This window comes from Dipodomys merriami, unplaced genomic scaffold (genome assembly GCF_024711535.1).
Source record: "Dipodomys merriami isolate MVZ:Mamm:240054 unplaced genomic scaffold, mDipMer1.0.p SCAF_15, whole genome shotgun sequence".
In the NCBI taxonomy this organism is placed as follows: Eukaryota; Metazoa; Chordata; class Mammalia; order Rodentia; family Heteromyidae; genus Dipodomys; species Dipodomys merriami.
The window spans coordinates 9,934,883-9,961,115 of NW_027202826.1; the positions used below are offsets into that span (position 1 = coordinate 9,934,883).

Sequence of the window (26,233 nt, forward strand, 5' to 3'; positions counted from 1 at the left end):
TTACAGTCACATTTTAAGTCTCCAGAACCACCCAATGAAACTCCAGGCTAGGATTAATGAGGGACAAAGAATGAATAATACAGATTAAATGTAAATATTTTATTTTGTTATAAAATTACTAAAACCTCCCACTGTTTTCAGGATGATAGACATTCCATAAGAATTCAGAAAACAAAAAGTTAAATTGTTAGCTGGGAGTTGGTGGCTCATGCCTGTAATCTTAGCTATTCAGCAAGCTGAGACCTAAGTATTGTGATTTAATGTCAGCTCAGGCAGGAAAATCTGTGAAATTCTTATCTACAATTGATCACCAAAAAGCCAGAAGTGGAAGTATGACTCAAGTGGTAGAGTACCAGCCTATAGCAGGAAAAACTAGGAGAGAGCATTAGGCTCTGAGTTCAAGCCCCACTACCAGCACAAAAACAAAAACAATAAAATTTTAAATTGTTGTATCAGATGCAAAAGGATGATGACTAATATTTCTAAGCCACATGCTGCTTTTTCAGCTGTTGAGGTAAAAATTAACATTTTATAAACAGTAAAAGACTTATTATGTTTTCTCTTCCATTGGTTCTAATTATTATACAGCTCTTATAAAGTTTTCCCTTCGTATTTGCTGATCCGCAAAGTAAACTCATATTAGAAACCACTGTAGCTGAGATTTCACCTTTGGAAAGGCCAGAAACACCAGAGGCCCACAGTCCTCTGAGCCCCAGGGACCTAGCCTCGTACCAGGGCTGTTGATGCTATAAATCTTTCCCACTTGGGTCTTCGAGTTTTTATCCACAGTGAGGCAGTCTCAATCACAAATTTAGAGCAATAAAAAAAACATTTTTCTTTTAATGAAGGAAAGGTAAAGTCATATCCGAGCCTGGCCAAACTACTTGGCCTAGGGATCAGGAAGGTATTCTCTGTGCAACACATCTCTTGCTGCAGATTCAAGACTCCTGTCCTTCCATCCTCCTTATTAACTTCCATCCACACAACCATCTTTAGCAGACAGAATACCCAACTGTTTCATTGTACTCTTCGCTGTCATGAATGCCCAAAGTAAGTTCTCAAGCCTCCCAGAGTTGTTAAGTTTAAAGAGATACTGGAGATATCTACCATTTAGCCTTAAAGTATTTGATTTCTTCTCATGGGCAGAAATAATGCCTTTCCTGCTTCATCCAGCCACGCTTAGCACCAATCATCAGCTTAGCACACTTTATGTCTGGCAGCTCCTATTAATCTATACTGCTTAAGACAGTGCCTTTAGGGAAGTAGAGCTGGGCTCAAGTGGTAGACGCCAGTCTTGAGTGAAAAAGCCAAGGGTCAGTGCCCAGGCCCAAATTTCAAGCCACAGTCCCAGCACACAAACACACACACACATAATAATATAATATAATATAATATAATATAATATAATATAATATAATATAATATAAATATATATATATATATATATATATATATATATATATATATATATAAAATTCCTGACACCTTACGCAGCAGATACCACATAAGCTTCTGTTGTTGAATATACGGCACTGAGCCTGCAAATTAGAAATAAACTGAGCTAAAAATTAGCCTCTGTGTCATTTGTTCATTTTTGTTTCTTTTGTGGAATAGGACTGATGTTACTAATTCACAAAGAAGGGAGAGCACATTATCTCACAAAGCCGTTGAATAATTTTGATTTGGAAGGAAATAATTTGGAAGTAAGACTTCAGTGTTGCAGAATTAGCAAAAAATTTGTTTTTCATTATCATTTTTATTGCATCTATCACATTTTTTGATTTATCCCAAAGACAGAGAATGCTTCATAAGGGTTTCACTTTTTGGCTCTCAGGTCATAGAAAACCATCGGAACCAATTCAGAAACTGGGTAAACAACACTGACAGCTGTTGCTTACTGATCCCTCCCTTGAGGCCTTTTGAATATAGTTCCATTTAATCTTAATCATGGGACTATGAAGTCCCATGGTCTAGGTTTTTGTCATATTTATTTGATGACAAAGCAAAGGCTCAGAGAAGTTACTTTAAATAAAGAGAAAATATGAACATTTGAACCTGCATCTGAACCACTACAAAGTCCCCACTTCTGCGAGGTTTCACTTGATGAATGCACCAGGAGAAACATATCAAAACTTACCAGATGGCATGTTGTAGAGAGACTAAATCCAGCGTCTAAGGTTTTCATTAGTGCCATAAACCACCCCCTTTCATAAGTTCCTAAGAATACAGAAGCATTTGACTTGGGCATCTATGACCAGGTGTCTGAGTCAGGACAGCTGCTCCCGTTGACTCCCTATCCTGTCATTATCAACAATCTTAGGTTACTAACATTGAATTTATGAGCAGAGCATACATCCAGGGGCATGATGAGAGGGAGGTGGTAGTTTAATGATAGTAATTCATTATAAAATCAACAGATCTAAGACAGGCTTGAATTCTGCTGAATTCCTATATTCTTAGGAGTCAAGTAACTAGAGAAAAATATGTATCTAGGACACCAAGCCGAGTATTTCTGATTTTTTTTTCTTACACAATTAAGTATGGTTTGGTGGCAATGTAAAGTCTACCCTCACAAAAGATAGTTAAAATACACAAACATTAGATGGGAGCTCATTTTTACAGGCAAGAATGTGTCATCTAAATGACTTCTAGAGACCTTGGGTGTGTTGGTCATTAGCATCATAGAAAATTTTCACACCCAAACACAAGGAGAAATGTTAAAACATGTTTGTTTGAAATTGGTCCTGGATGAACTCCATGCATCATAGGCGAGTAAAAAATAGGTCTGAGAACAGATCTGCCATTTGGTCAGAGGACACTTTCAGCAACGCAGAGATGAAACAGGGGAGCTCTTCCATTCTGTCAGAAACCAGAGTAAGGTGGTAAAAGCTTCTTTCCCACAGAGCCCAGGATGAAACAATTGCAGTTACAGGTTGAGTTAGATCGGTATTAGCTTTGGACACCCTCTGTCTCTGCTTGCTCAAATATAGGTATCCTTGATCTATCCCAGGTCTGCTCAACAGAAAAAAGAATCAAAGATAGTCTGAATGTCTTTAAGCACAATAGATTAGGAATATAGATAGACTGTAAAACAATCTACTTTCAACAAAAACTCATAGTCCATGTTGAGACACAAGAGCAAATTATTTTTTTATTCATTATTTTTTTTGTTGGTCGTGGGCCTTGAACTGTGGGCCTGGGTGCTGTCCCTCAGCTCTTCAGCTCAAGGCTAGTACTCTACCACTTGAGCTACAGTGCCACTTCTGGTTTTCTGGTGGTTTATTGGAGGTAAGAGTTTTACAGAGGGGCTGGAAAGGTGGCTCAGTGGTAGAGCGCTTCCCTTGCATGCATGAGGCCCTGGGTTTGATTCCTCAGCACCACGTGAGCAGAAAAAAAAGGCCGGAAGTGGTGCTGTGGCTCAAGTGGTAGAGCGCTAGCCTTGAGCTGAAGAGCTGAGGGACAGCACCCAGGCCCAGAGTTCAGGCCCCACGAATGGATCCCCCCCCCCAAAAAAAAGAGTTTTACGGAGTTTCCTGCCCAGGCTGGCTTTTAACTGCGATCCTCAGATCTCAGACTCCTGAGTAGCTAGGATTACAGGCGTGAGCCACCGGTGCCAGGGCGCAAATTATTTTTGTGTGTGTGCTGGTCCTGGGGCTTGAACTCAAGGACTTTATGCAGTCACTGTGCTTTTGTGCTCAAGGCTAGCACTCTACTACATGAGCCATAGCTCCACAGCTTCTGAGGCTGAACTGGAGATAGCAGAGTCTCATGGACTTTCCTGCCCATGCCCAGGTTGGGTTCAAACGGAGATCCTCAGATCTCAGGGCTTCAAACTGAGATCCTGAGATCTCAGTTTCCTGAGTAGCTAGGATTACAGGCACAATCCACTGATACCTGGAGAGTTCTCACATTTTTGCTTAGGGCCAGCCTTGGACTATGATCCTCCTACTTCTTCATCTTTCCCTATAGGTTTCTAGATATTGTTGGGGTTTAACTCCAGGTTAGTACTCTACCACTTGAGCCAAGCCATCTTAAGCCTTTCAGTTAGCTTTTTTTGTGTAGATATAAGGGCTTTAACTCTGGGTTTCATGCTCTCATTAGGTTTTTTTTCTATCACAGATGGTACTCTACCACTCAACCCATGCCTTTACTTCTGGCTTTTTTCTGGTCATAAGAGTATGGTTAGGAAGTGGCGCTGTAGCTCAAGTGGTAGAGCGCTCACCTTGAGCTGAAGAGCTGAGGGACAGCACCCAGACCCAGAGTTCAAGCCCCACGACCGACAAAAAAAAAAAAAAGAGTATGGTTAATTTGCCTAGGTTGGCCTTGAACCACAATCATTCTATCTCCACATCCTTTGTACCTTTCATTATAGTATATACTATCATTCCAAACCCAAGAGCAAAAAAATGTTGATGTATATTTACACTACCAAAAGGACAGAAGAGTGGTAACATTACTGACTGGTGTAAGAATTGTGAATGTTGAATACAAAAACATTTGCATAAATTTCCAGACTTTTTCCAAATAATACCAGCAACAAAATCTATGTATGTCCCGGTCACATCTTTACAGTAAGAGCTAATTCCATGTTTCACTAAAGTTATATCCATTACTTGTACTGGTATATCTGTCTTATAAAAATTTTTTAAAAAAATCCCTGTATCAGTTGACATTCTGATCACTTAGACTTAAAGACAGCTAGTAAGTAGTCAAAACAAATGTCTAGAAGCTACTATAAAATATGGAATTACAGGAAAGCTTAGCTATGACTAAGAAATTGCCAAATTCTTCCAGAAAAAGAATCAGACATGGGCTTAACTTCTGCCTGGGAAAAAGGGAAATTGGGAATGTTAGGATAGGATGATGCCTCTTGTGTTGGGAGAATCATAGATAGAAAAATGCAAAGGTGTGAAGAATTTAGAAAGTATTGAGTAATTAGTGTTGGCTGAGTTTAGGGTGTGAAGAAAACACACCGGGAGATGATTTAAAATTAATCCAGGACCATATTGGAGCAATTCATGAATATTGTGCAGTAGCTTGTATTTTTTTTTTTTTTTGTGCATAATGGAAGAAAGGTGACATGGAGAGATGGATGGAGATAGGAGGCCCAACAGAAGTGGAAGGACCATTTATCTTTTTGTTTTTTTATGGGTCCGGTCGGGGGCCTGAACTCTAGGCCTGGGCACTGTCCCTCAGCTCTTCAGCTCAAGGCTAGTGCTCTACCACTTGAGCCACAGTGCCACTTCCGGCTTTTTTTCTGCTTATGTGGTGCTGAGGAATCAAACCCAGGGCCTCATGCATGCAAGGCAAGCGCTCTTCCCAGCTCCATGGAAGGACCATTTATGACAGTAGAAACAAGAATTAAAAGCTGGGCCAAAGGCAACAGTGAGGGAAGTGAAAGCAACAGGGCTGATTAGAGAATGGAAATCTTAGGAAGGATAATACCGTGTAGAAGCAGGAAGCATGTGGAAGGATATAGTTCATGGAACACTCTATCATTAGTCAGAAAAGAACAAGATGAATGGCTAAATGTATTGGATTTGCAGTATTAAGTGAAAAATTGTATGTTAAATTAGATTCAACTTGGGGTAAAGCTCTCTCCTTAGAGAGCTTAATAATGTAAACTAACTACAACCTCACCTGGGATTGTTTCCAGGGCTTCACACAGATGAGGCCAACAGTCTACCACTGAGCTATACTCTACAAGCCATTCTTTAAATCTTATTTTTGATAAAGACCCTTATTAAGTTGTCCTGACTGGCCTTGAACTTGAGATCCTTCTGCCTCAGCTGGACTACAAGTATGCACTGCAATGCCCTGCACTGGACACTTTTAATGAACTGTAAGGGCCACATTCCCACTTCTGGCTTCTTTGCTGGGTAATTGGAGATAAGAGTCTTTCGGATTTGTCTGACCAGGCTGACTTTGAACCAGGATCCTCAGATCTCAATCTCCAGAGTAGAATTACAGGCATAAGCCACAGTACCACAAGGAAGAAAAAAAAAAAAAGTACACAAAATAAAACAAGACAAAAATATTACCCAGTATTTATGAGAAAAAAAAAACAAACAGATTGATCTTATTTTCCTGAGTTTAGTACTGAGACTCCCATAAACACATATTCCTAACAGCTCTACTAATAAAACAACAACAAAAAGCAAATACTAATAAACACCATAACCACCCTGCCTCCAAGAGAGATCAGAAATGGCCATTTAAAAAAACATTTGCGTTAACCCTTTAGACTTTATTTTTTTTTTACATGCTTTACTTTTACCCTGAGAGTCTGGAAAAAGTCTAGCTATTTCTGAAATGGACCAAATGTTTCATTTTTACCCTAAATACTCAGAATTTAATGCTTAGGAATGAGCACAGCTGATTAAAAGACAAGTCAATATATTTTTAGTTAGTACTGACTAGAGATTTCTCTAATTAAGAAGCATTTGTGTCACCTGATTTCTGGCCTTACTTTCAAGTTCTCTCCATACAGCAGGAAACATTAAGTACAAGATTAAACTTAATTTAACAAAGAAATATTTGCACATGTTCAAACATGCACAGTCAAGCCAGTAGCATTTTTAGGTCAAGATAATCAAGAAAAATTGCTTTGAGCATTAAGAAATTCTTCCAGTGACAAAGAGCAACAGGAAAGAGACTCTTGGAGGAATGAAAAGAAAATGAACTTTATATCCATAGAAAGTAGACCTCCTGGGTCTACTAAGCACTAGGAGGCAGGAGTCCTTCCCATCCCCTTCCCCTTGCCTCTTTCCCCTTCTCCTCCCTGCCTGGCAGCTCCCAGGGGGAACACAAACAAAATTAAAAAAAAAAAAAAAAAGCAAACAAAACACATCAATGGAAAAACACTCCCACACTCTTAAGTGTATTTTTACCTTTTTTAAAAAAAAAAATCAGAAACTGAAGTAACTAAATTCAGCTTTTCCTTTGTCAACTCAATATCGTTGTTGGCCATCTGTTAACTTTCTATCATCTCTTACTTGAAGACATAAAGTGAGCCTCAAAAACATTTAAGTGCATATTGCAAGACTGTTCTGAGATTTAAACAGATGTGTGCTTACATGAAGGCTTGACTGGGACTCACTGAAGAGTGTGTAATTACTGTGCCAGTAGTCCCAGTGAAGGGACTTAACACACACAGCCTCCTGCACATTCGGAATGTCTGCACCTGCATGCTAAGCAAGGATTCATTGTATCCATATATGTCCACATATTCACAACTATTTTCTCAGTTAAATAAGAGTTATAGTTGTCCTTCTGGCTTTATACAAAACATTTGTTTTCAATTTGTTTCTGAGAAAAGGACAAGAAAGTTATCAACTCATCAGTAAGAAACAGGACTTATCTGGATGAAGATCAGAAATATATGACTTTGTATAGGGTAAGCATGAGAAAAAGGATGAAACATTACTAAATGTAAACTTATACTATCATATGTTGTATATTAAATATACACTCTTATAAATCCTTCTTTCCAGAACAGACCAAGTTTAATGACTGGAAAACCTGATTGCTGATACAACTGTGTTTTTCTTTCACCTTGCAGAGTGGCATACATCTGTAATCTCAGTGCTAAGGAGGTGGGGGACGCTGAGGCAGCAGGACCATGAGTACCAGGTATAAGAGGTAGAAACACTGAGGAAGAAAACCTTGGTACTTCAAACATTGCACTTCTGTCTAATGCTTTTCAGGTCTGCAAAGAACAAATCCAACAGGCAGACACACCATTCCATTAAATCTGGCCTGTTGATATTTTAATAACAAAGACTAAAATATCCTTTCCATCTGCATGTTGGAGAGAAAGTAAGGGCACCCTGGTCTAGGTGTACATGTCAGGCACAGTTCTCAACAGTCTTCTGGCATGGTTTGACTGGTAAATCATCAGTTGGAAGATCAGTCAGAAGTCAGTGAGATGGATCCACTGTGGCCTCCAGTTTCAATGGGAGGAGATGGGTGACACAGCCCTCTGCACATTTCTAAAAGCTCCAATCCCTCCCTGCCTCCACTACTACCCTCCTTCCCAACCCGAACCTGCTTTCAGGATTAAATCATCTTGCATCAGACCTTGGACACGGCTTTCCTGGTCTTGTGATCACCCGTAAACATAACCTCTCCATGAGCTCAGTTTTAAGCATCCCATCTCCTCAGCCACTTACTATCTTTCTTGGACTCCTTGTCATAAGAATAGCAGTTCCAACAACGGTCAGCCCCATTAGGGGTTACAATCCATGGATTTTTTACCTCAATTCCCTCCTCCCTACTTTCAGTTCATGACTTATCATGACATGACATTACATATCATTCCGGAGCCGTTCCTTACCCCGGCTGGAACAAACCCTTTGCTCTCTCCCTCCCTCCACCTGTGCTGCTGGTGAACAGGCCAATTTCACTTTAAATTCCAGTGGCTCTTTCTGCTGTTGGCAGAAAATTATTATGATTTCCCTAGTCCATTCAGCCTCCCCTTATCCCCACTTCTACATGTAGGAATTAATTCTTTTTTGTTTTGTGTTATAGTAACAGGATTTGAACTCAGGGTCTTATATTTTCTAGGCAGTCACTCCACCCGGTGAGCCATAACCACAGTCCAGGAGTTCACTCTACAGAGCTTATTTGAAGGTGCTAGGAGAGAAGCATAGGTATGCATATGCGGTGAACAACAGTCCTCCTGCAACAGGAAAAGCTTTGGGAGGGATGCCTATAGAGAGGTAGGGGGGAAGAGGGCCTCAGTCTGGCCAATCAGATCAACCAAATCATCCCTGGAGATCAGTGGGGTGACAGGTGCCGCTGCCAGGTTGCCCACACAAGCTGGAGTTAGTCATTTCTCTTTAGAGTCCTCAACACCATTCCTGCCTTCCTTCCCAATGGGCAATTTTATATTTCAGAAGAAACAGAAACAATGAGGACTCCACATGTTTCCTACGGCTGGCATCAGTGCCTTTGCTCCTGTGGTGAGAAAGATCTGTTTGTTCCAGCGAGCAACTGGTGAATGAGGTCCAGCCTCTGCTCTGAGACACCCTTCCAGCAATCTTCCCACTTTCTTTCTTGATTCTTCAACTTTCCCTTCTTTGCTGGATAATTCCACTAGCATAAAAGCATGATGTCATTTCTCCCATTTTGAAACAACAACAGACAAAAGTCTGGGCCACCCAGACATTTATTTATTTATTTATTACCAGCTGTTTCTGTTTCCCTTTATAGCAAAACTCCTTTTCGCTGTCTCAAATTACTCTCTCTCTCCAGAGCCGTTCCACAGTACTAAATCCCTCATCTAAAGCATCTGGCAACTGACTACACCTTCCTCCTCCAAACACAATCTTTACTTTTAAGCTCCTATTTAACTCATCTACACACTGCTGGGATTAATTCTTAGGACAATAAGCATTATTTATTCTCTCTTTGGGGAGACTTTGCCTCATTTCGTAGCTTTCAATGTTGACATGCAAATGAAACCCATCTAGCCCTACTGTTGGCCAATCTCTTAAATTCCAAGTTCACACTTTCAGCTGCTCGTTGCACGTGGCCAGTGGGACATTCTTGTGCATGTTTTGTGGCTTTGGGGTTTTTTTTTTTGTAAAGGTCCTAGGGCTTGAACAGCTTTTTTTGCTCTGTGCTTACTCTCTACCACTAGAACCACAGCTCCACTTCCTGCTTTTTTGGTGATAAGAGTCTCAGGGACTTTGCTTCTTGGGCTGGCTTCAAATCACGATCCTCAGATCTCAGACTCCCAAGCAGCTTAACATTTCTACAAGTGAATGTCTCATCTACCCTCTAACCTCCAGAAACCCCTTGCTTCTAGCGTGGCCTGTTTCAGTCACACACAAAATCCATAGTTATTGCTGAAAGTCACTTTCTAGTTCTTTTTCTTTTCTTTTTAAAAATTACTTTGTGCCCAGCTACTAACTGAGATGGAAGGTTTCATGAACTCTTTGTGTGGGCTATCCTCAAATCATAATCCTCCTGGTCTCTACCTCCCGAGTAGCTAGGATACAGATATGAGTTACTAGCAGTAGGCAAAAATTTTATATAAAATCTTTTTTTTTTTTTGGGTCGGTTGTGGGGCTTGAACTCTGGGCTTGGACGCTGTCCCTGCGCTCTTTAGCTCAAGGCAAGCGCTCTACCGCTTGAGCCATAGCACTACTTCCAGTTTTCTAGTGGTTTATTGGAGATAAAGTCTCACGGACTTTCCTGCCCAGGCTGGCTTTGAACCATGATTCTCAGATCTCAGCCTCCTGAGTAAGCTAGGATTACAGGTGCCCGTGAGCCACTGGCGCCCAGCTCAAATCTCTTTTTTTTTTTTAATGTTTTTCAGTGGTACTGGGGTTTGAAGTCAGAGTTTTGTGCTTATTAGGCAGGTGAGCTCTTACTTGAGCCACTCATCCAACTGTCTTTTTTTTTTTTTTTTTTTTAGATGACAAATACATCAGAATTGCAAGCAAAGCATACTTGCTTACTCTGGAAATGGTTTTGGTGTAAGACAAGGTAAACTCATTAAATCTGGGATGCTAAATAAGTGGGAAAAAGAATCAAAAGAAAGTTGAGAGAGCTTTGTAGCAGAGGCCCAAGATACCACATGGAGATAAAAGAAGATTATAGGATTACAAAATAAAATAATGGGAAGGCAGTTTACAAATAATCTGATATGACTCTCAGCTCAAGGCCGAAGTTGGCTTTTGAATAGACCCAATAGATGATCCTGATACCTCCTAGTACAGCAGAACTAGAAAGTTGACTGTTCACTGTGGGGCAAGGAGGATGCGAAGCGGGTTCACTGCCCAGTACTTCACCATCACCACCCACCAGAATCCTCTCAAATGCAAACTTAAGTATACACGTTTTACAGGAAATGGGGATTTCAGATTTCTGAAAAAAATACATGACCTACTTATTATAGGCATAAGCTACACTTGGGGACTTGAAATATTCTCAAGGGACCATGAGATTAAATCTTAGAAAGCCAACATCTCAGCAGTATTACCGACTGCTGAAAAAACTACATTAGGAAGGCATGTAGTTGGCATGGCATCTTGGAAGGGAAAAGTCAGAAAACCACATGTTCATCAGACCCTATACTACTGAGGGAAGGAGAAGATGGAAATAAACTTGGCATTTACTTAAAAGACAAATCTGTTATAAAGAACTGCTCTTTTATGTTCTTTTCCTTTTTAAGGTAGGAATTGAACCCCAAGCTTTACACACAATAGGTGAGTGCGACACCATTTGAGTCATATCCCCAGCCCTTTTGTCTGTATTTTCTTTTTGGGGATATAATTTTGTTTACTTGAGCTAGCCTGGAACTGTGATCCTCCCACCTCAGCCTCCCAAGAAGCTGGAACTATAGGAATGAATTATCAGGGTGGGTTTTTACCTAGCTTTTATAAGAAAGGTCTTACAGTGTCTCATCCTGAAGTGAAATGCTCATGGAAATTAGCTACCTCCATCTGCTCTACTCCGAAACCTTCTCAATCACCACCTAATTAATAATGTGGATTTCCTATTCATAAGCAAGAAGAGGGCGATCTGGTTGGGAAAAATGACAGAAATGATCAAAATAACAGCAGTGAATGGTCCTCATTTCAAATAAATATACTGGTTTCTATACGAGTTTCTTAAAATAGGATAAGTCAGTTCGATTTTGAATTTGATCTCCCTGAGGTGCTCTGACAAGCACTGAATTCCCATAGCTAAAAAGGTAAGGCTCAGAGACAAGAGAAGGATGAGCTGAACCGAACTGTGCTGTGTGTGAAAGGCCTGCCCACGTGGTTTCCCTGGGTGAAATCTTAATCACATCTCTTAGCTATGGCAGGAACTTAGATTTACTTTATAACTCCTTTGTATTAGGTACTCTGCTGGTCGCTTTCAAGATTTATCTTACTTAGTTTTAACAACCTAAGGAAGTAAACAGCCCGTAGGTCAGGGAAGTTACCTTGTCTAAGATGAGACAGTTAATATTTAATATTTAACAGATTTATCTAGGACTGACTGACTTAAAAAAATGTGTCTTTCTATTACAATAAATTACTTCCATTTATTTTTAGAAAGCTCTATTAGAAGTTCTTCCTTACACTACAGCAAAAAAAAAAAAAAAATCTGCCCTTTGGTCCTAGTCATTTGTACCTTTGATTGGATTCCTGGCCTCCTTTTGTAGTTATTTGGGTGCATACAGCTTCCTTCTCTCTTTGAATAGATAAGAATAGCCTGGAGAAGAGAAACCAGTGTTCTATTCATCTTCCTGACCCTCTAACAGCATCTAGGACAGTAGCTTGTAAACAGAAAGTATCCGATTTTGTTTTGTTGAAGTCACAAATTGAGAGCTACAGACTACAGCTGTCAATATTAGGAGGAAAATTTCCATTACTATGAAGTGAAATTTTTTAAAAAGTAGAAAAATAGAAGTGAATTTTTTAAAAACACACACAAAAGAATCTACCTTTAGTAACCAAAGAACAAGACTAATCCCCACTGGAGGTGTGGAAGACTGCGTTAGGGAAATAGGGCCCAAGGCCTAAAGGGTGTAGAGCAGGACCAATTCAGGAAAACCTTCAGACTGGTTAAGAAGGCAAAGAGCCAGAGAGAGAGAGGAGGAGGCTGCCCAGGGCTGGCCCTAACATAATAGATGGTGAGTATACAGACCAGTTCTATGACTTACTGTAGTGAAACTAATGTGTGACTCAAAATGTCCAAGTTCAAGAATGAAGACCAGATCTAGCCAGTTATTTTTCAGGAGATAGTTTTAGAGGGACTTATTCATGATGTAATAGAATTAGAAAACAGACAAGAGTCCATTTGCCCTGTATGGAACACAGGTAAAAGCTATGAAAGATGCAAATCGGCTGCTGTCCCTATTTTATCCTGAAAGTGGTATTCTTGCTCTACAGCAGCATTCTCACTGGTGATTCGGCCAGAGGACATTGGGCAATATCTACCTACCGACATGTCACAACTAGGAGTGAATGGTGCCATCTACTTAGAACACAGAAGCTTGGGCAGATATTATACCCTACTTTGAACAGGCAGCCACTCCACAACAAAGAATCATCTGGACCAAAATGTCAACAGCATCAAGGTTGAGAAGCTCTGGTCTGCAGGGGCTTCCATCTAAACCATAGCAAAGATAATGTGTCTACCCTGATTTAAGTCAATGCTTAATTCTGTGATATCTGTCAGTAACTACAATAATAAAAACAGCAAATATTTTTTCCCCAGTATTGGGGTTTGAACTCAGGGCCTTGTACTTGTTAGTCAGGCACTCTACTATGTTTTCAACCCAGTTTGCTTTTGTTATTTTTCAAGTAGGGTCTTGTACTTATGCCAGGGCAAGCCTGAACCACAATCTCCCTATTTATACTATCTTCCTAACTGTGATGACAGGTTTGAGCTTTTTACTGGGCTGGCCTCAAACTATGATTCTCCCAATCTCAGCCTCCAGAGTAGCTAGCCTTCCAGTATAAGTCATTATTGGCTAGATTAGGACTTTTTTTTTTTTTTTTTTTTTTTTTTGGGTCCGGTTGTGGGGCCTGAACTCTGGGCCTGGGTGCTGTCCCTCAGCTCTTCAGCTCAAGGCTAGCACTCTACCGCTTGAGCCACAGCGCCACTTCCGGCTTTTTTCTTTTTGCTTATGTGGTGCTGAGGAATCAAACCCAGGGCCTCAGGCATGCAAGGCAAGCACTCTACCACTGAGCCACCTTCCCAGCCCTAGATTTGGACTTTTAAACTATGCTGAAACTACTAAGACTGTGGGACTTCTGGGAGATGGACCTAAACTGCATTTTGTATTTGTGAGATCAATGTGAGCCTTTGGGACAGGGGGGTTGTGCTAGGATATAGAATCCTTCTCACTTCCAACTCATGTGTGTGTGTTGGGTCCCTACTGCACTATTCAGAGTGATGGTGTGGTGAGTGGATCATGAAGGCTCTCATCCAGTCATGAATTAATACATTCATGGCTTCATAATTTGGTGGCATTATTGGGAGATGACAGAAACTAGATTAGTTGAATATAGTAGGTACCTGAGGATATGCTTTTGAATGGTGACCTGATCTTCATCCTCTTCTCTCTCTTTCACCTCCTGGTTATTATGACATGAGCAGCTTTGACTCCCACCACACTTTTCTGCCAACATGGTATCATACCTTACCATAAGCCTACAGCAATGGAGCCAGTCAGACTATGTACTGAAACCATGAGTAAAAATAAATCTTTTCTCTTTTTTTTTCTCATCCCGATGGAAAATTAACACACCAAGCTAACTGCTATCTCCATGATTGTTCACACAGTTCTTATGAAAATCTTGTGGAATATTATTGGTTCCATCTTGCAAAAAATGGAGAGGTAGGAACTTCATCCTTGTGCTGAGTAATTACTTGGTTAACATCACCCTCACATGACCCTTCCCAAATCAGCAATTAACTGTGTACAGCAGAGACATGCAAAGGAAGCCGGGCACTAGTGGCTCATGCCTGTAATCCTAGCTACTCAGCAGGCTGAGATCTGAGGATCTCGGTTCAAAGCCAGACCAGGCAGGAAAGTCCATGAGACTCTTTATCTCCAATAAACCACCAGAAAACCAGAAGTGGCACTATGGCTCAAATGGTAGAGTGCTAGACTTGAGGTGAAGAGTCAGGGACACTGCCCAGGCCCAGAGTTTAAGCCCCACAACCAATAAAAACAAACAAACAACAACAACAAAAAACCCAGAGACATTCAAAGGAAAGCTCAGTGTGAACATCTAGGGATAGATCTTATCCTTGAGACTGATGTAGTCAGAAAGCTCAAAGAGCTGTCTTCTAGCAGTCTAGTATGGGCATTAGGCATCCACTCTTTGGCTTCCTATTCCTTGGTACTACCTATCTTAGAAAAGCCAGTAGTACAACGACATTATGAAAAGTAACAAAGTATTCGTAGAAGGACAATGAAGACAATAAATGAAGAATAAATAGCACTGTGATAAGCAATGTTACATTTATAAAATTTTTTAAAACCATCAATTGATTCAAATGTCTACATGACACAACTGAGGAATGGAGGCCTGGGAGAAAGTTTACTTGCTTAAGGTCACGATGTCAAAACATGAAAACGGCTCAAGCATACTGCAGACTGAAAACGAGAGGAGCTTCCCACACAACAACAAAGGACTGTGGGTCCCAGGTTCTCTGTAAAAATAGGTGTTTCCTTACATAATCCAATGCCACCATTATACCTGCCAGGATCAGCATCACTCCATCTAACAGCCAATTCATTATTAAATTGCCTTATTTACCTCCAAAGGTATTTTTAGAGTTGGTCTATTAAATCTGGATTCAAACAAGGGCCATAGAGTCTTAAGGATCTTAAGTGTCTGATAACCTAAGCAGTCCTCTCCCTTTTTACCTTCATAGGGTTGTCTTATGATAGAAACTAGGTCAGCTGCTTTATACAATATCCCACATACTGGATTTGACTATTTACTTCCTTGTGTTGTCATTTAACTTATTCTTTTTATCCCTTGTACTTTTGGTAAGTGAAAGTAGCTTTAGAGGTTCGGGTTTCACTTTTGTGTGTGTGTGTGAGAACACTGCATGGGAGGTACTGAGTGCTTCCCATTGGGCCACATCAAGAGGGCCATGTCTGCCTTGTCCTACTTTTAGGAATGCTAAGCTTGATCAGATTCTGAAGGGAGACGGCCCAAGCCCTCCATCGACCTTTCACCCCAGACTCTAGAGGCCCAGGCAGGAAGAATGCTAGTTTGTGGTCAGCCTGGGCTATGCACAAAACAAAAGCCAGCAAATAAACAAAAGATAAAAGTAAATGAAAGATGCTGGTATCTGTGCAGTATCTCTATGAGCAAACCTGGTATCCGTCCTGTCACATTTCTTAACCGGTCGTATCTCTGCATCCCCGTGTACTTCCAGGTTCCTCTTTCTTCCAGGGCCCCCAACCCACTATCCACCCATCCCTTCCGCTGCCCGGCGCCCTGCTCCCCCAGGGCGGCAGGGGGCGCCTCAGGCCCAGGCGCCCCCCCCCCCGGGGTCCCCCGCAGCTCCCATCTGGGGGAGGGAAGGGGGGGAACGGGGGTCCGCGAAGCGCGGGAATCCAAGCAGAAGGTGGCCCTGCCCTCTCCTCGGCCAGAGTCCAACCGGAAAGGCGGCTGGGAGGCCGGCGCCATGGGCAGGGGGTGCCGTGCGGGGGGCCGTGCGGGCCTGCTGCTGCTCCTGCTGGGTGAGCCCCGGGCCCAGGGCGGGCAGACAGGCCTAATTCCGTTCCTCTCAACCCCAAGCAGGAGGAGGCTCTCGATGGCCAGTCACCGAGAACGTTAGCGGAAGGTCTCAGCCGCCGTGTCCGAGAGGAGGCCGGAGGCCGGACCCCACGTGCGGCGGAGGAGGAAGAAGGAAGGAAGGCCGCAGGAGGTCCTCACGGAAGAAGGCATCATATACAGCCGTGGGATGCTGCGCCCGGGGAAGCCACTCAGGAGGGGGCCAGTCCTGAGCGGTTACTGTAGGCCAGGCGCCGCTGGGATGCTCTGTGCTGGACACGGGCAGTACACACACTAAGATCCCTGTCTTCATGGGACCGGGAGTCGGTAAAGTAGAAAGCATGTGAGAAGTCACTAGAAAAAGCTGTAGGAGGACAGGAACAGCTCAAGTCCAGGGGGAAGAGGTGAGTCGCCGTTTAAAATAAGGTGGTCAAAGACAGCCTCAGGAAGGAGCCGTTTGAGTCAGGTCTTGGAGAGGCAGCTGGGGAGGCAGCTGCGTGGTAGAGCGCTTGCTTGCAGGTGCTAGGCCCTGGGTTCCATATCCCACATTACAAAAACCCAAAACACTACCACCAACAGAACTAGAAAACCTGGCCTGATGGGGATAACTAAGTCAGCTAAGAGGATCCAGGAAAATGACATTTCAAGAGGATGGAATAGGAACAGTTTCTAGCATAAGCATGTTGTTATTTTTTCTGGCCCTTAGAGACTTAAAAGAATTTGATCTGCAGCAGAGACTGATACATAAATGCTGCAAAGTGCCAATTTAGTTAAACAGTACAAAAGGAACCAGCTTATAAATCTCAAAAGCAGGGCTGGGAAGGTGGTTTAGTGGTAGAGTGCTTGCCAAGCATGCATGAAGCCCTAGGTTCGAGTCCTCAGTACCACATAAAGAGAAAAAAACTGGAAGTGGTGCTGTGGCTTAAGTGGTAGAGTGCTAGCCTTGACCAAAAGAAGCTGAGGGACAGTGCCCAGGCCCTGAGTTCAAGCCCAGGACTGGCCAAAAAAAAAAAAAAAAAAAGCATTTCAGAGCATTGCTTTGTTTACAACTGGAAATACCTGCATTCAGTGAATATAGATACAAGATGTCTTAAGCACTAATAACATGTCTTCCTTAGGGTTTTCCCTCTGTTCTGTTCCCAAAAAGAAAGACTTACAATCAGGTGAGTGGTCTCCACAGGCTGGGTTTGAACTCAGATGGGGCAGAGCATGGACTCCAGGGAGGGCTTAGATCCTTGGAAGGGGTAAGGGCTGGGGATGAAAGGAAGGGGACCAGATCTCCACAGTTCTCTTCCACTTCTTTCTCTAGTGTGTGGACAACCTGTATTTTCAAGCCGCATCATCGGTGGCCAGGATGCTGCTATCAGACGCTGGCCTTGGCAAGTCAGCCTTCATTTGGACAGGGCCCCCATCTGTGGAGGGTCCCTCATCAGTAAGAACTGGATACTGACCGCCGCACACTGCCTACCAAAGTGAGTTCTAGCTGCTATCATGTGGACAGCCAGCTTTTCTTTAAAGGTTGGAATGGTTTCACAAACGAACCATGTAAATGAGTGGACTGTCCTCACCTTGGTAGAGGACAGTCATTGTAGTAGAAATTTTCTTTTAATCAAATCACTTCCTAAATATGAGCAGAGGGGTTGTCTTAGCTTTTTGTTTTCTTTGGAGAGGGGTGTCATAACCATGGCCCTCTCACAGGGCCATTATATTCAAGAAGTTGCCTTTAGAACAAGCAGCCATGGGGAGAGACCCCATCACACTAGAACTTGTCTTCCAGGAAATGACTCTGCTGAAGGCCTAAAGCAATAAACCGGAGTCTGGAATCCAGTTCTCCCCCAAGCAAACTTGTGATACCTGAGCCCACCTGGAGTTAGGAACCCAGTGACATACATGTCAGTTTTTCTGAGCCTCTAGGCCTTGCCATAATGTGCTATATAATAATTGATAACTAATGTGGACAGAAGTCAAAACAGCAGGGCTTTTCAACAACCACAGTGAATGCTCAAAGAGAATGAAGTAACAACGTCAAAATGTTGAGGGGAAACAGCCTAAAATTCTCCCCATATATAAAATACCAATTAATATGGGGTACAAAGGATACATTTCCAAACATGCAAAGCAGCCAAAATGTTACCTCTCAAGCACACTTTCTGGGGAAGTCATAGGCTCATGTGTTTCACCAACATGAAGGGAAAATAAAAAGAGAAAGATGAGATCCAGACAGAATTCCCAAGAAGATCATAAAAGATAAGGGAAGTGCCCGAATGATGGCAGCCTTGACAGAACCAGAGGGCAGAGGACACTAATAAAGGCAGTCTTAATAGAATGCATGGCAGGCTTGGATGTGAGATTTACAGTTTGGACAGAGTTTGTGGAAACAATGATGAATCACTCATGGGTACATAGAAAATTAAGAGAGCAAAGTGAGATGCCATTATTAACCCTAGGAGAAGCAAAAGGCTCTACAAGAAATGTAATCACGAGACCAGATATGATGTTTGCTCAGCCACGGGGACGTGCACATAAATCCTGTGCTAACAAACTTATGACAACACTGGGCAAGAAGATGGATAAAAAAATGAAAGAGGGGGTTGGGGGTAAGCTGTGATACATAACTTAGTCTTCTCCTTCCATTTAAGAATACTCTAAAAAGAGGGGGGGGGGTGTTAAGAAACATAAATATATAGTGTTTCTTGAAAATAACAGCTGAAAGAGACTGCCTCAGAATAAGGTGAATTTTTGTTTTTGCAATACTGGGAAATAAATTCAGGTCTCACTCATGCTAGGCATCCACTTTTTTTTGGGGGGGGGGGAAAGAGTCTTGCCTAACAGGTGTGTACTACCACACCCAGCAGAACGTCTTCATTTATTTTATACAGCTTATCAAATTGCCTGGCATTTTAAGTTATTTAAACTGCAACCCATTACAATTTGCTTTTTTTTTTTTTTTTTTTGCGGGTTGTGGACCTGAACTCTGGGCCTAGGTGCTATCCCTCAGCTCTTCAGCTCAAGGTGAGCGCTTTACTACTTGAGCCACAGCACCACTTCCGGCTTTTTCTGTTTATGTGGTGCTGAAGAATCGAACCCAGGGCCTCATGTATGCAAGGCAAGCACTCTACCACTGAGCCACCTTGCCAGCTACCATTACAATTTGCTTTAAAATTTTATTTAGAAATAAAGATCTAGTACTCAGGACAGAAATCAAAACTGACAATGAGGAATAATGACTATTAAGCATACAGGTGGTAGTTTACCAGGGAGAGAATTGTGGAGAAAACATAAAACATAATTCTAGCTATGAGCATGTAACTGGAGACCAACAGAAGAGCAGTCAAGCAATAGAGAGAAGGAATCAAACTAACCCTAGCCCAAGATCAACTGGACCCCGATTAACTCCCAGTATGCTATCCTTTCTTGCTGTGTTCATTGTGATATAGAGACAGCTTCTCCTACCCAGTGTAGACTATCAGCCTGCTGCATTTTTATTCTGTCTTTTTTCCATAGGACCTCAGCTTATTCATACAGTGTTTGGCTGGGATCCCTTAAAGCAGATGCCTCAAATAAGGGCAAGGTATACTATGTGTCCCGAATCGTCATCCACCCCAAATACGATGGCTCAAACGCAGACATTGCCTTGCTCAGACTGTCCTCCCAAGTCACCTTCTCTGCGGACATCCTACCCATCTGCCTGCCCAGTACCTCAAAGCAGCTGAAGATCCCAGCTTCTTGTTGGGTGACTGGATGGGGACTAGTTAAGGAGAATGCAGGTGAGAATGAGCAGAGACAGAGGTTGTTTCCTACATCATCCTGGGGTTCCTATTCCAGAACATTCACATTCTAGGTATGTCCTTACTATAGCAAATGTTCTTCAACAAAATCAGATCCACATAATGATATTATTTACAAATAAAAAAAAGTTCTTCTGGCATTTACATGGTTATGTAGTCTTATATCCTGTCTGGAGTCTAACTACAGCAGTTAGAGCAGATACTAACAATTTAAATACTTAATTCCTTCTCTCTGGTTTAGAGCTTGACATAAAGTTGGGAGAGAGTCTAAATCAATTGGATTCATTTCCAATGTGTTGTGTCAACTATTTCCATTGGATGAAGTAGAGCTAAAACAGGAATTGACTTGCAAGCAAGAAAATGGAAAAAATTTGAACTACCTTAGAATACTCACATCTTTACTCAACCAGATGCATAATCTTCATTTAGAATAACAATCTTTGTTCAGAATAATGACACAACAGAAAAATCCTCCAACAAATAATTGAAAATTCTCCACAACTTTCTATTTCATTGTACCAAAAATCCCTCCATAAGTTAACATGATTGGGAAGTAACTGGAATCTATCTGCCTTATGGTTTCTGTTGAGAGACTTCTACACATTCTGACTGAGTGGTGCCTAGCTTTCCAGGCTGTTTTACATCTCTTTCCTGTCTTCATCTACAGGTGATAATTACCCTCATACCCTGCAGGAAGCTGAAGTACCTGTCTTTACCCGCCAGGAGTGTGAACAACTCTATAATCCAATCGGCGTCTTTCTGCCGGCATTGGAGTCAGTCATCAAGGAAGACATGATTTGTGCTGGTGATATTATAAACAAGAAGGATAGTTGTAAGGTTAGTGTTTGAGCTTGAGACTTTGTTTTTGGAACTTTGTCTTTAAGAGATCTTAATCTGGATCCTAGTTTCCCTATCCCTAAATAACAACAAATTGGGAGCTAACCTTGACTCTTGTGTTACCCTGGACAAACCTATCAGTTAACTTATCAATTTAATATCTTCAAGGTTAAGATTATTGATCTAGACCAGTAATAATAAATCATTAAACTTTTCCAAACCTGTTAGGTCTTCATAAATATATTAAAATTAAACCATAATTGCCAACTTTTTAAAACTTTTTGTGTGCTGGTCCTAGGGTTTGAACTCAGGGCCTGGGCACTGACCCTGAACTTTTGTGTGCAAGGCTAGCACTGTACTACTTGAGCCACAGCTCTACTTCTGGACTTTTGATGCTTAATAGGAGACAAGAGTCTCATGAACTCTCCTGCCAGGGCTGGCTTTAAACCACAATCCTCAGATCTCAGCCTCCTGAGTAGCTAGGATTATAGGTGTAAACCACTGGTACCTGGCTTTTTTTTTTTTTTTTTTTTGTGTCTTGAGATAGTTTTTATTTTTTTAAATTGCTATTGTAGAGTTGATAAACAGAGGGGTTACAGTGACATGAATCAGGTAATGAATAATGAATACAATTCTTCTTTTGGGGGGGAGGGTCATGGGGCTTGAAACTCTAGGTCTAAGTGCTATTCCTCAGCTCTTCAGCTCAAGGCTAGTGCTCTACCATTTGAGCCACAGGGCCACTTCTGGCTTTTTCTGTTTATGTGGTACTGAGGAATTGAACCCAAGGCTTCATGCATGTGAGGCAAGCACTCTACCACTGAGCCACCTTCCCAGACCTAAAATTCTTTTTGAACCATGTCTCCCCTTCCAGTTGAGATCAAGTTTTAATGTCTAACTCAAGCTAGTTTGAACTTGATATCCTTCTACATCAATGTTGGAATTATAGGTATATACCACCATACCTGACTGTTTTTCAAAATATATTCTTTTATGAATTTCACAAAACTTGGGAACATTTCAGACATGATTTCTTCAAACATTCCTCTGCCTCATTTTCCCTCTCTTCCCCTTTATATGTAAATTACATAAGATATGCCATTTGATATTTATAGACAAGTCCATTTTATTTTTAATACTTTCACTCTGCTCTTCCAACCATTTTAATCTGCATTGAAGATCACTATCCCTTTTTGCTGCCATTTAGACCGTACAATTATGTAAGTGCACCTTGTGAAATTTTTAAATTTCAGGTAATTTTTTTTTAGTTCTAGAATGACCATTTGGTTTTATTCTCTCATACATACATGCATGGACACACACACACACACACACACACACAGGTGTGTGTGCATATACACATTTTTCTAGATCTCTCCTAAGAGCTCTGAATATCTGTATATTATTTGCATACTTCCCTCCACATGTATTGATCACACTTAGAATAGCTGCTTAGAGATCTTTACTTGGTAATTCTAAAACCAGAGTTATAATAGCAGTATTTTCCACTTATTGCCTTTCCTCCCAAATAACAACTGCCAATTGATCTTGGGAAACCTCTCTCTGTGTCTTTGTGTTGTTGTTTATTTGCTTTAACATCTAGTAATTTCGGATCCTATCCTGGATGTTGTCAGTGATGGGATGTTGGGAAGATGGATTCCTGTAAAGAATAGACCATTAGCTTGGCTGACCCCACACTCCAACCTGAGAGGCAGCAGCCATCCCTTTAGTCTGAGCTGTGTGGCTTGGCACCCTACCCATCTTGCACGTAGTTCAGGGTCACCCAGCCATTAGAACAGAGTTTACACACTGGGGCTTCCTTCATGTGGCTTTTTCCTTTCTGGTATTTTTCCCTTCACTTTCAAACTACTACAGTAGCTGGGAGCTTTATCTTGCTTCATAAGCCTTTAGGACTGTGGGTTTAAGTTTCAGCTGCAGCCATCCCATAGGATAATAACTGAAACTATGTTAGGGAAAAACCATTTTGTAAAAAAAAAAAAAGAGTTAACTCTAGCTTCTGCCACTTCTGGCAACTCTCCACTATCTCCAGAGAATTGGCTTTTATATTCTGTCCACAATTTATAACTGTTATCTGCAGTATCTGAGAGAAGTTACTCTCATGTAAAACTTTAAAAAGAGTCCTAAGAATAGCAGGCTACAACCTCTTCTTGAGAGCACAGAGACCATACACACTTGGGTGATCCTAAAATTTCTATGGAAATTCAAGTGAATGAGAACAACAAACTTGGTAAAGCCATACTTTTTGACGTCAAAACTTACTACAAAGCAACAGTAATAAAGACAGTTTGGTTCTGACATAAGAAAGACCTTCAATTCAGGGTTATATGCTTATATATACAACAAATTGACCAAAGGATGGTATACTTAGGCAAGGATTCTAATGATGTAACTCCTCTGAACAACTAAGGAACCATTTAATCTAAGTTCGATCCCCAGTGCTGAAAAAAATTGCACATAAATGTTCACAGCAACATGATTTGTAATAGCCAAAAGGTGGACAAATTTCAAATATATATCAGCTAACAAATGGGCAAACAGAATGTAGTATAACAATATAATGGAATATTATTCAGCCATGAAAAGGAATGGAATATTGGAGTATAACAGATAAATCTTGAAAAAAACAGTATGCAAAGCTAATATGAAATTATAATATTATATGATTTATTATAGTATTATATAATATTATATGATATACAAAATTATAATATATGATTTTGTTTGTCCACAATAAGCAAATTCATAAAAGGTAGATAGTAGATCACCAGTCTGTCTAGAGCTGGGAGGATTGGGAAAAAATGAGGTATGGAAGGGAAATGTTCATAATGAACATGGTGATACTACGTAATACTATAAATATATTCAAAGCCATGTGTGCATCATAAGTGCAAATTTTATGGCATATGAATTTTATAATAATAAAGTTACACATATAATATGGTATATGAATGTTATAAAGCTGTTATAAAGAATGAAATTGAAAGCCATACTATCAACTACTATCACTTATTTTATTTCAAATGATTATTTGAACATAAAAAGGCAGTAAGACCCTAAGAACAGAAAACAAGAGCGGTTCATTCAAATGATTATTTCATTTTGTGAATGAAAGACTTGATGTATAAAAATTGATCACACTCATTTGATTCTGCTCTATCATGTAGCTGAATGTTTTGAAATGACCAAGATATTTTGCTAAGACCTTTGCCAATTTCAAATATTTTGGCTCTAGAATTCCTGTGGCCTCCTCCCAAGACTAGAGTACAACATCCACATCCCTCAGAGTGCCATAGCTCCTGAGGTCTCAAGGCCTGTGCTGAAGAACATTCCCCACTATGAATACTCCTTTCCATACGCTTTCCACCAACTCATCACATTTCCCTCTTCCTTAGGGTGACTCTGGAGGGCCGCTGTCCTGTCATATTGGTGGCATTTGGATTCAAATAGGAGTGGTCAGCTGGGGAGTACAATGTGGTCAAAGGCTTCCTGGGGTCTATACCAGTGTGATCTACTATCAAAAATGGATTAATGACACTACCTCAAGAGCTGAAGTCTTGGGAGCCAATGATCCTGACTCATCTGACTTCCTGTTCCCTATGATACTACTCTCTCTGGCTCTCCTGGGGCCTTTCTGGGCTTTTGGGCCTAACATACCTGGAGAGTAGGTGACATAGATGAAATGAAAAGAGGGCTGGAAGGCCAAGAGAGTAAATCCCAGGGGGCAGGGAGCTCACAAGAGTCACCGGAAATCCTGCATGACTTCCTTTATAATTTGAAATGATTAAGGTTCATTGTTCTGTGTTTCTGATGTTGGAATGTGAATAATAAACTAAGCAATATCACATTTGTGCATGGTATTCTTTGTCTCGCTAATGTATTTTAGGAGGGAGAGGGGATGCCCTCTATGAATATATATTTGTTGTATAAATTACATAACTACTGGAGAAATCAGCCAGGCAAAAGTATCTATGGTTTCATAAAAAAATTGTCCTCCAGGAACTAACAGTCTTCATTATATACCCATAGGGGAAATCATAGGCTTCTTACTCAGTTTATATTTGTCATCTCTGCTGCCATCCTATGTTCCCTTCCAATCCTCTTCTGGCCCTCAAACTATAACAAAGGGTCTAAAAAGAAATGCATATATGTAGTTCAGTTCATAAACTACTATAGCAACCTACTACTAAAATAGATGAATGCCAGACATAGTGGTACATACCTATAGTTCCAGCACTCAAGGAGGCTGAGGCAGTACTGTCATAAATTTGAGGCCTGTTTGGGGTACGTACTAAGACCTTGTTCTCTTCCTAACTGACTGCTTTTGATAGCGACTAATGTTATGATCTCCAGAGATAAGGTGGTGAATGTCAGCAATCTTGACCTATTCTGGTTGCTTAATGTCACTTCTATAACCAAGGAGTAGATTGTAAGCCTTGCTTTCTTTTTAAAAATAATCACAGGGGCTGGTGGCTCAAGCCTATAGTCCTAGCTACTCAGGAGGCTGAGAGCTGAGGATCATGGTTTGAAGCCAGCCCGGGGAGGAAAGTCTGTGAGATTCCTGTCTCTAATAAACTACTCAGAAAAAGCCAGAGGGCTGGGATGTAGCTCAATGGCAAAGCGCTTGCCTAGCAAGTGCAACGTCCTGGGTTCGATCCCCAGTACCAAAAAAGAAAAGACAAAAAAAATACAGTTAAAAAAAAGCCAGAAATGGTGCTGTGGCTTATGTGATAGCCCATTAACCTTGAACACCAAAGCTCAGGGACAGTGCCCAGGCCCTGAGTTCAAGCCCTAGGCCTGGCAAACAACAACAATAACACAACAACAACAACAAAATCATATGACCTATTCTGTTCTCTTCTGCCAGAAGCCCAGAGCTAAGTTTTTAACTTGTCTACAATTATTATCCTCTCCTGGATTTTCCATATCATTCCATTCATACCCTCTTATGTATCTTTTATTTCTCATTTATCTTATTTTTTGCATTTGAGTCTTTTACAGTAAGATGACTCTTCAGAAACAATTTTTGGACAAATAAATACATTTACTAAGAAGTGAAGATAGAAGCCTGGTGGGTGGTACATGTCTGTAATCACAGCACTCAGGTGGCTGAGGCAGGAAAAACACTGAGTTCAAAGCCAACCTGGGGGCTCCATGGAGAGGTCTTGCCTCACAAAAAGGGGGTGGTGGCTAGAGTCCTAAGTTAGAACGCTAGTACTGCTGAAAAAAAGAAAGAAGAAAAGGGAAGGAAGGACATCCATGGAAGCAAAAGTAGGTTTGGAAACTTAAAATCTATGCTCATCTTTTTTTTTCTTTTTTTCAGTTGTGGGGCCTGAACTCTGGGCCTAG

At 41.1% G+C, this 26,233-nt stretch overlaps 2 protein-coding genes across 5 annotated transcripts in view; one reads left to right on the plus strand and one right to left on the minus strand.

The window, feature by feature from the left end:
• Sh3d19 (SH3 domain containing 19) overlaps positions 1-26,233 on the minus strand; it is a 123,935-nt gene that overhangs the window by 82,911 nt on the left and 14,791 nt on the right. The window lies entirely within an intron of this gene.
• Prss48 (serine protease 48) lies at positions 16,134-24,664 on the plus strand. Its single transcript, XM_070022004.1, has 6 exons — positions 16,134-16,210; positions 17,363-17,407; positions 17,554-17,716; positions 19,749-20,011; positions 20,700-20,869; positions 24,280-24,664. The coding sequence occupies exons 1-6, from the start codon at positions 16,156-16,158 to the stop codon at positions 24,550-24,552; spliced, it is 969 nt and encodes a 322-aa protein (XP_069878105.1). The 5' UTR covers positions 16,134-16,155; the 3' UTR covers positions 24,553-24,664.

What these genes read in the sequence shown, in the direction of transcription:
- Prss48 (XM_070022004.1), top strand. Translation starts at nt 16,156, where the DNA reads ATGGGCAGGGGGTGCCGTGCGGGGGGCCGTGCGGGCCTGCTGCTGCTC. An exon ending in AAAGAAAGACTTACAATCAG is followed by an intron (nt 17,408 to 17,553) that starts GTGAGTGGTCTC and finishes TTCTTTCTCTAG; the next exon opens with TGTGTGGACAACCTGTATTT. An exon ending in ACAAGAAGGATAGTTGTAAG is followed by an intron (nt 20,870 to 24,279) that starts GTTAGTGTTTGA and finishes CCTCTTCCTTAG; the next exon opens with GGTGACTCTGGAGGGCCGCT.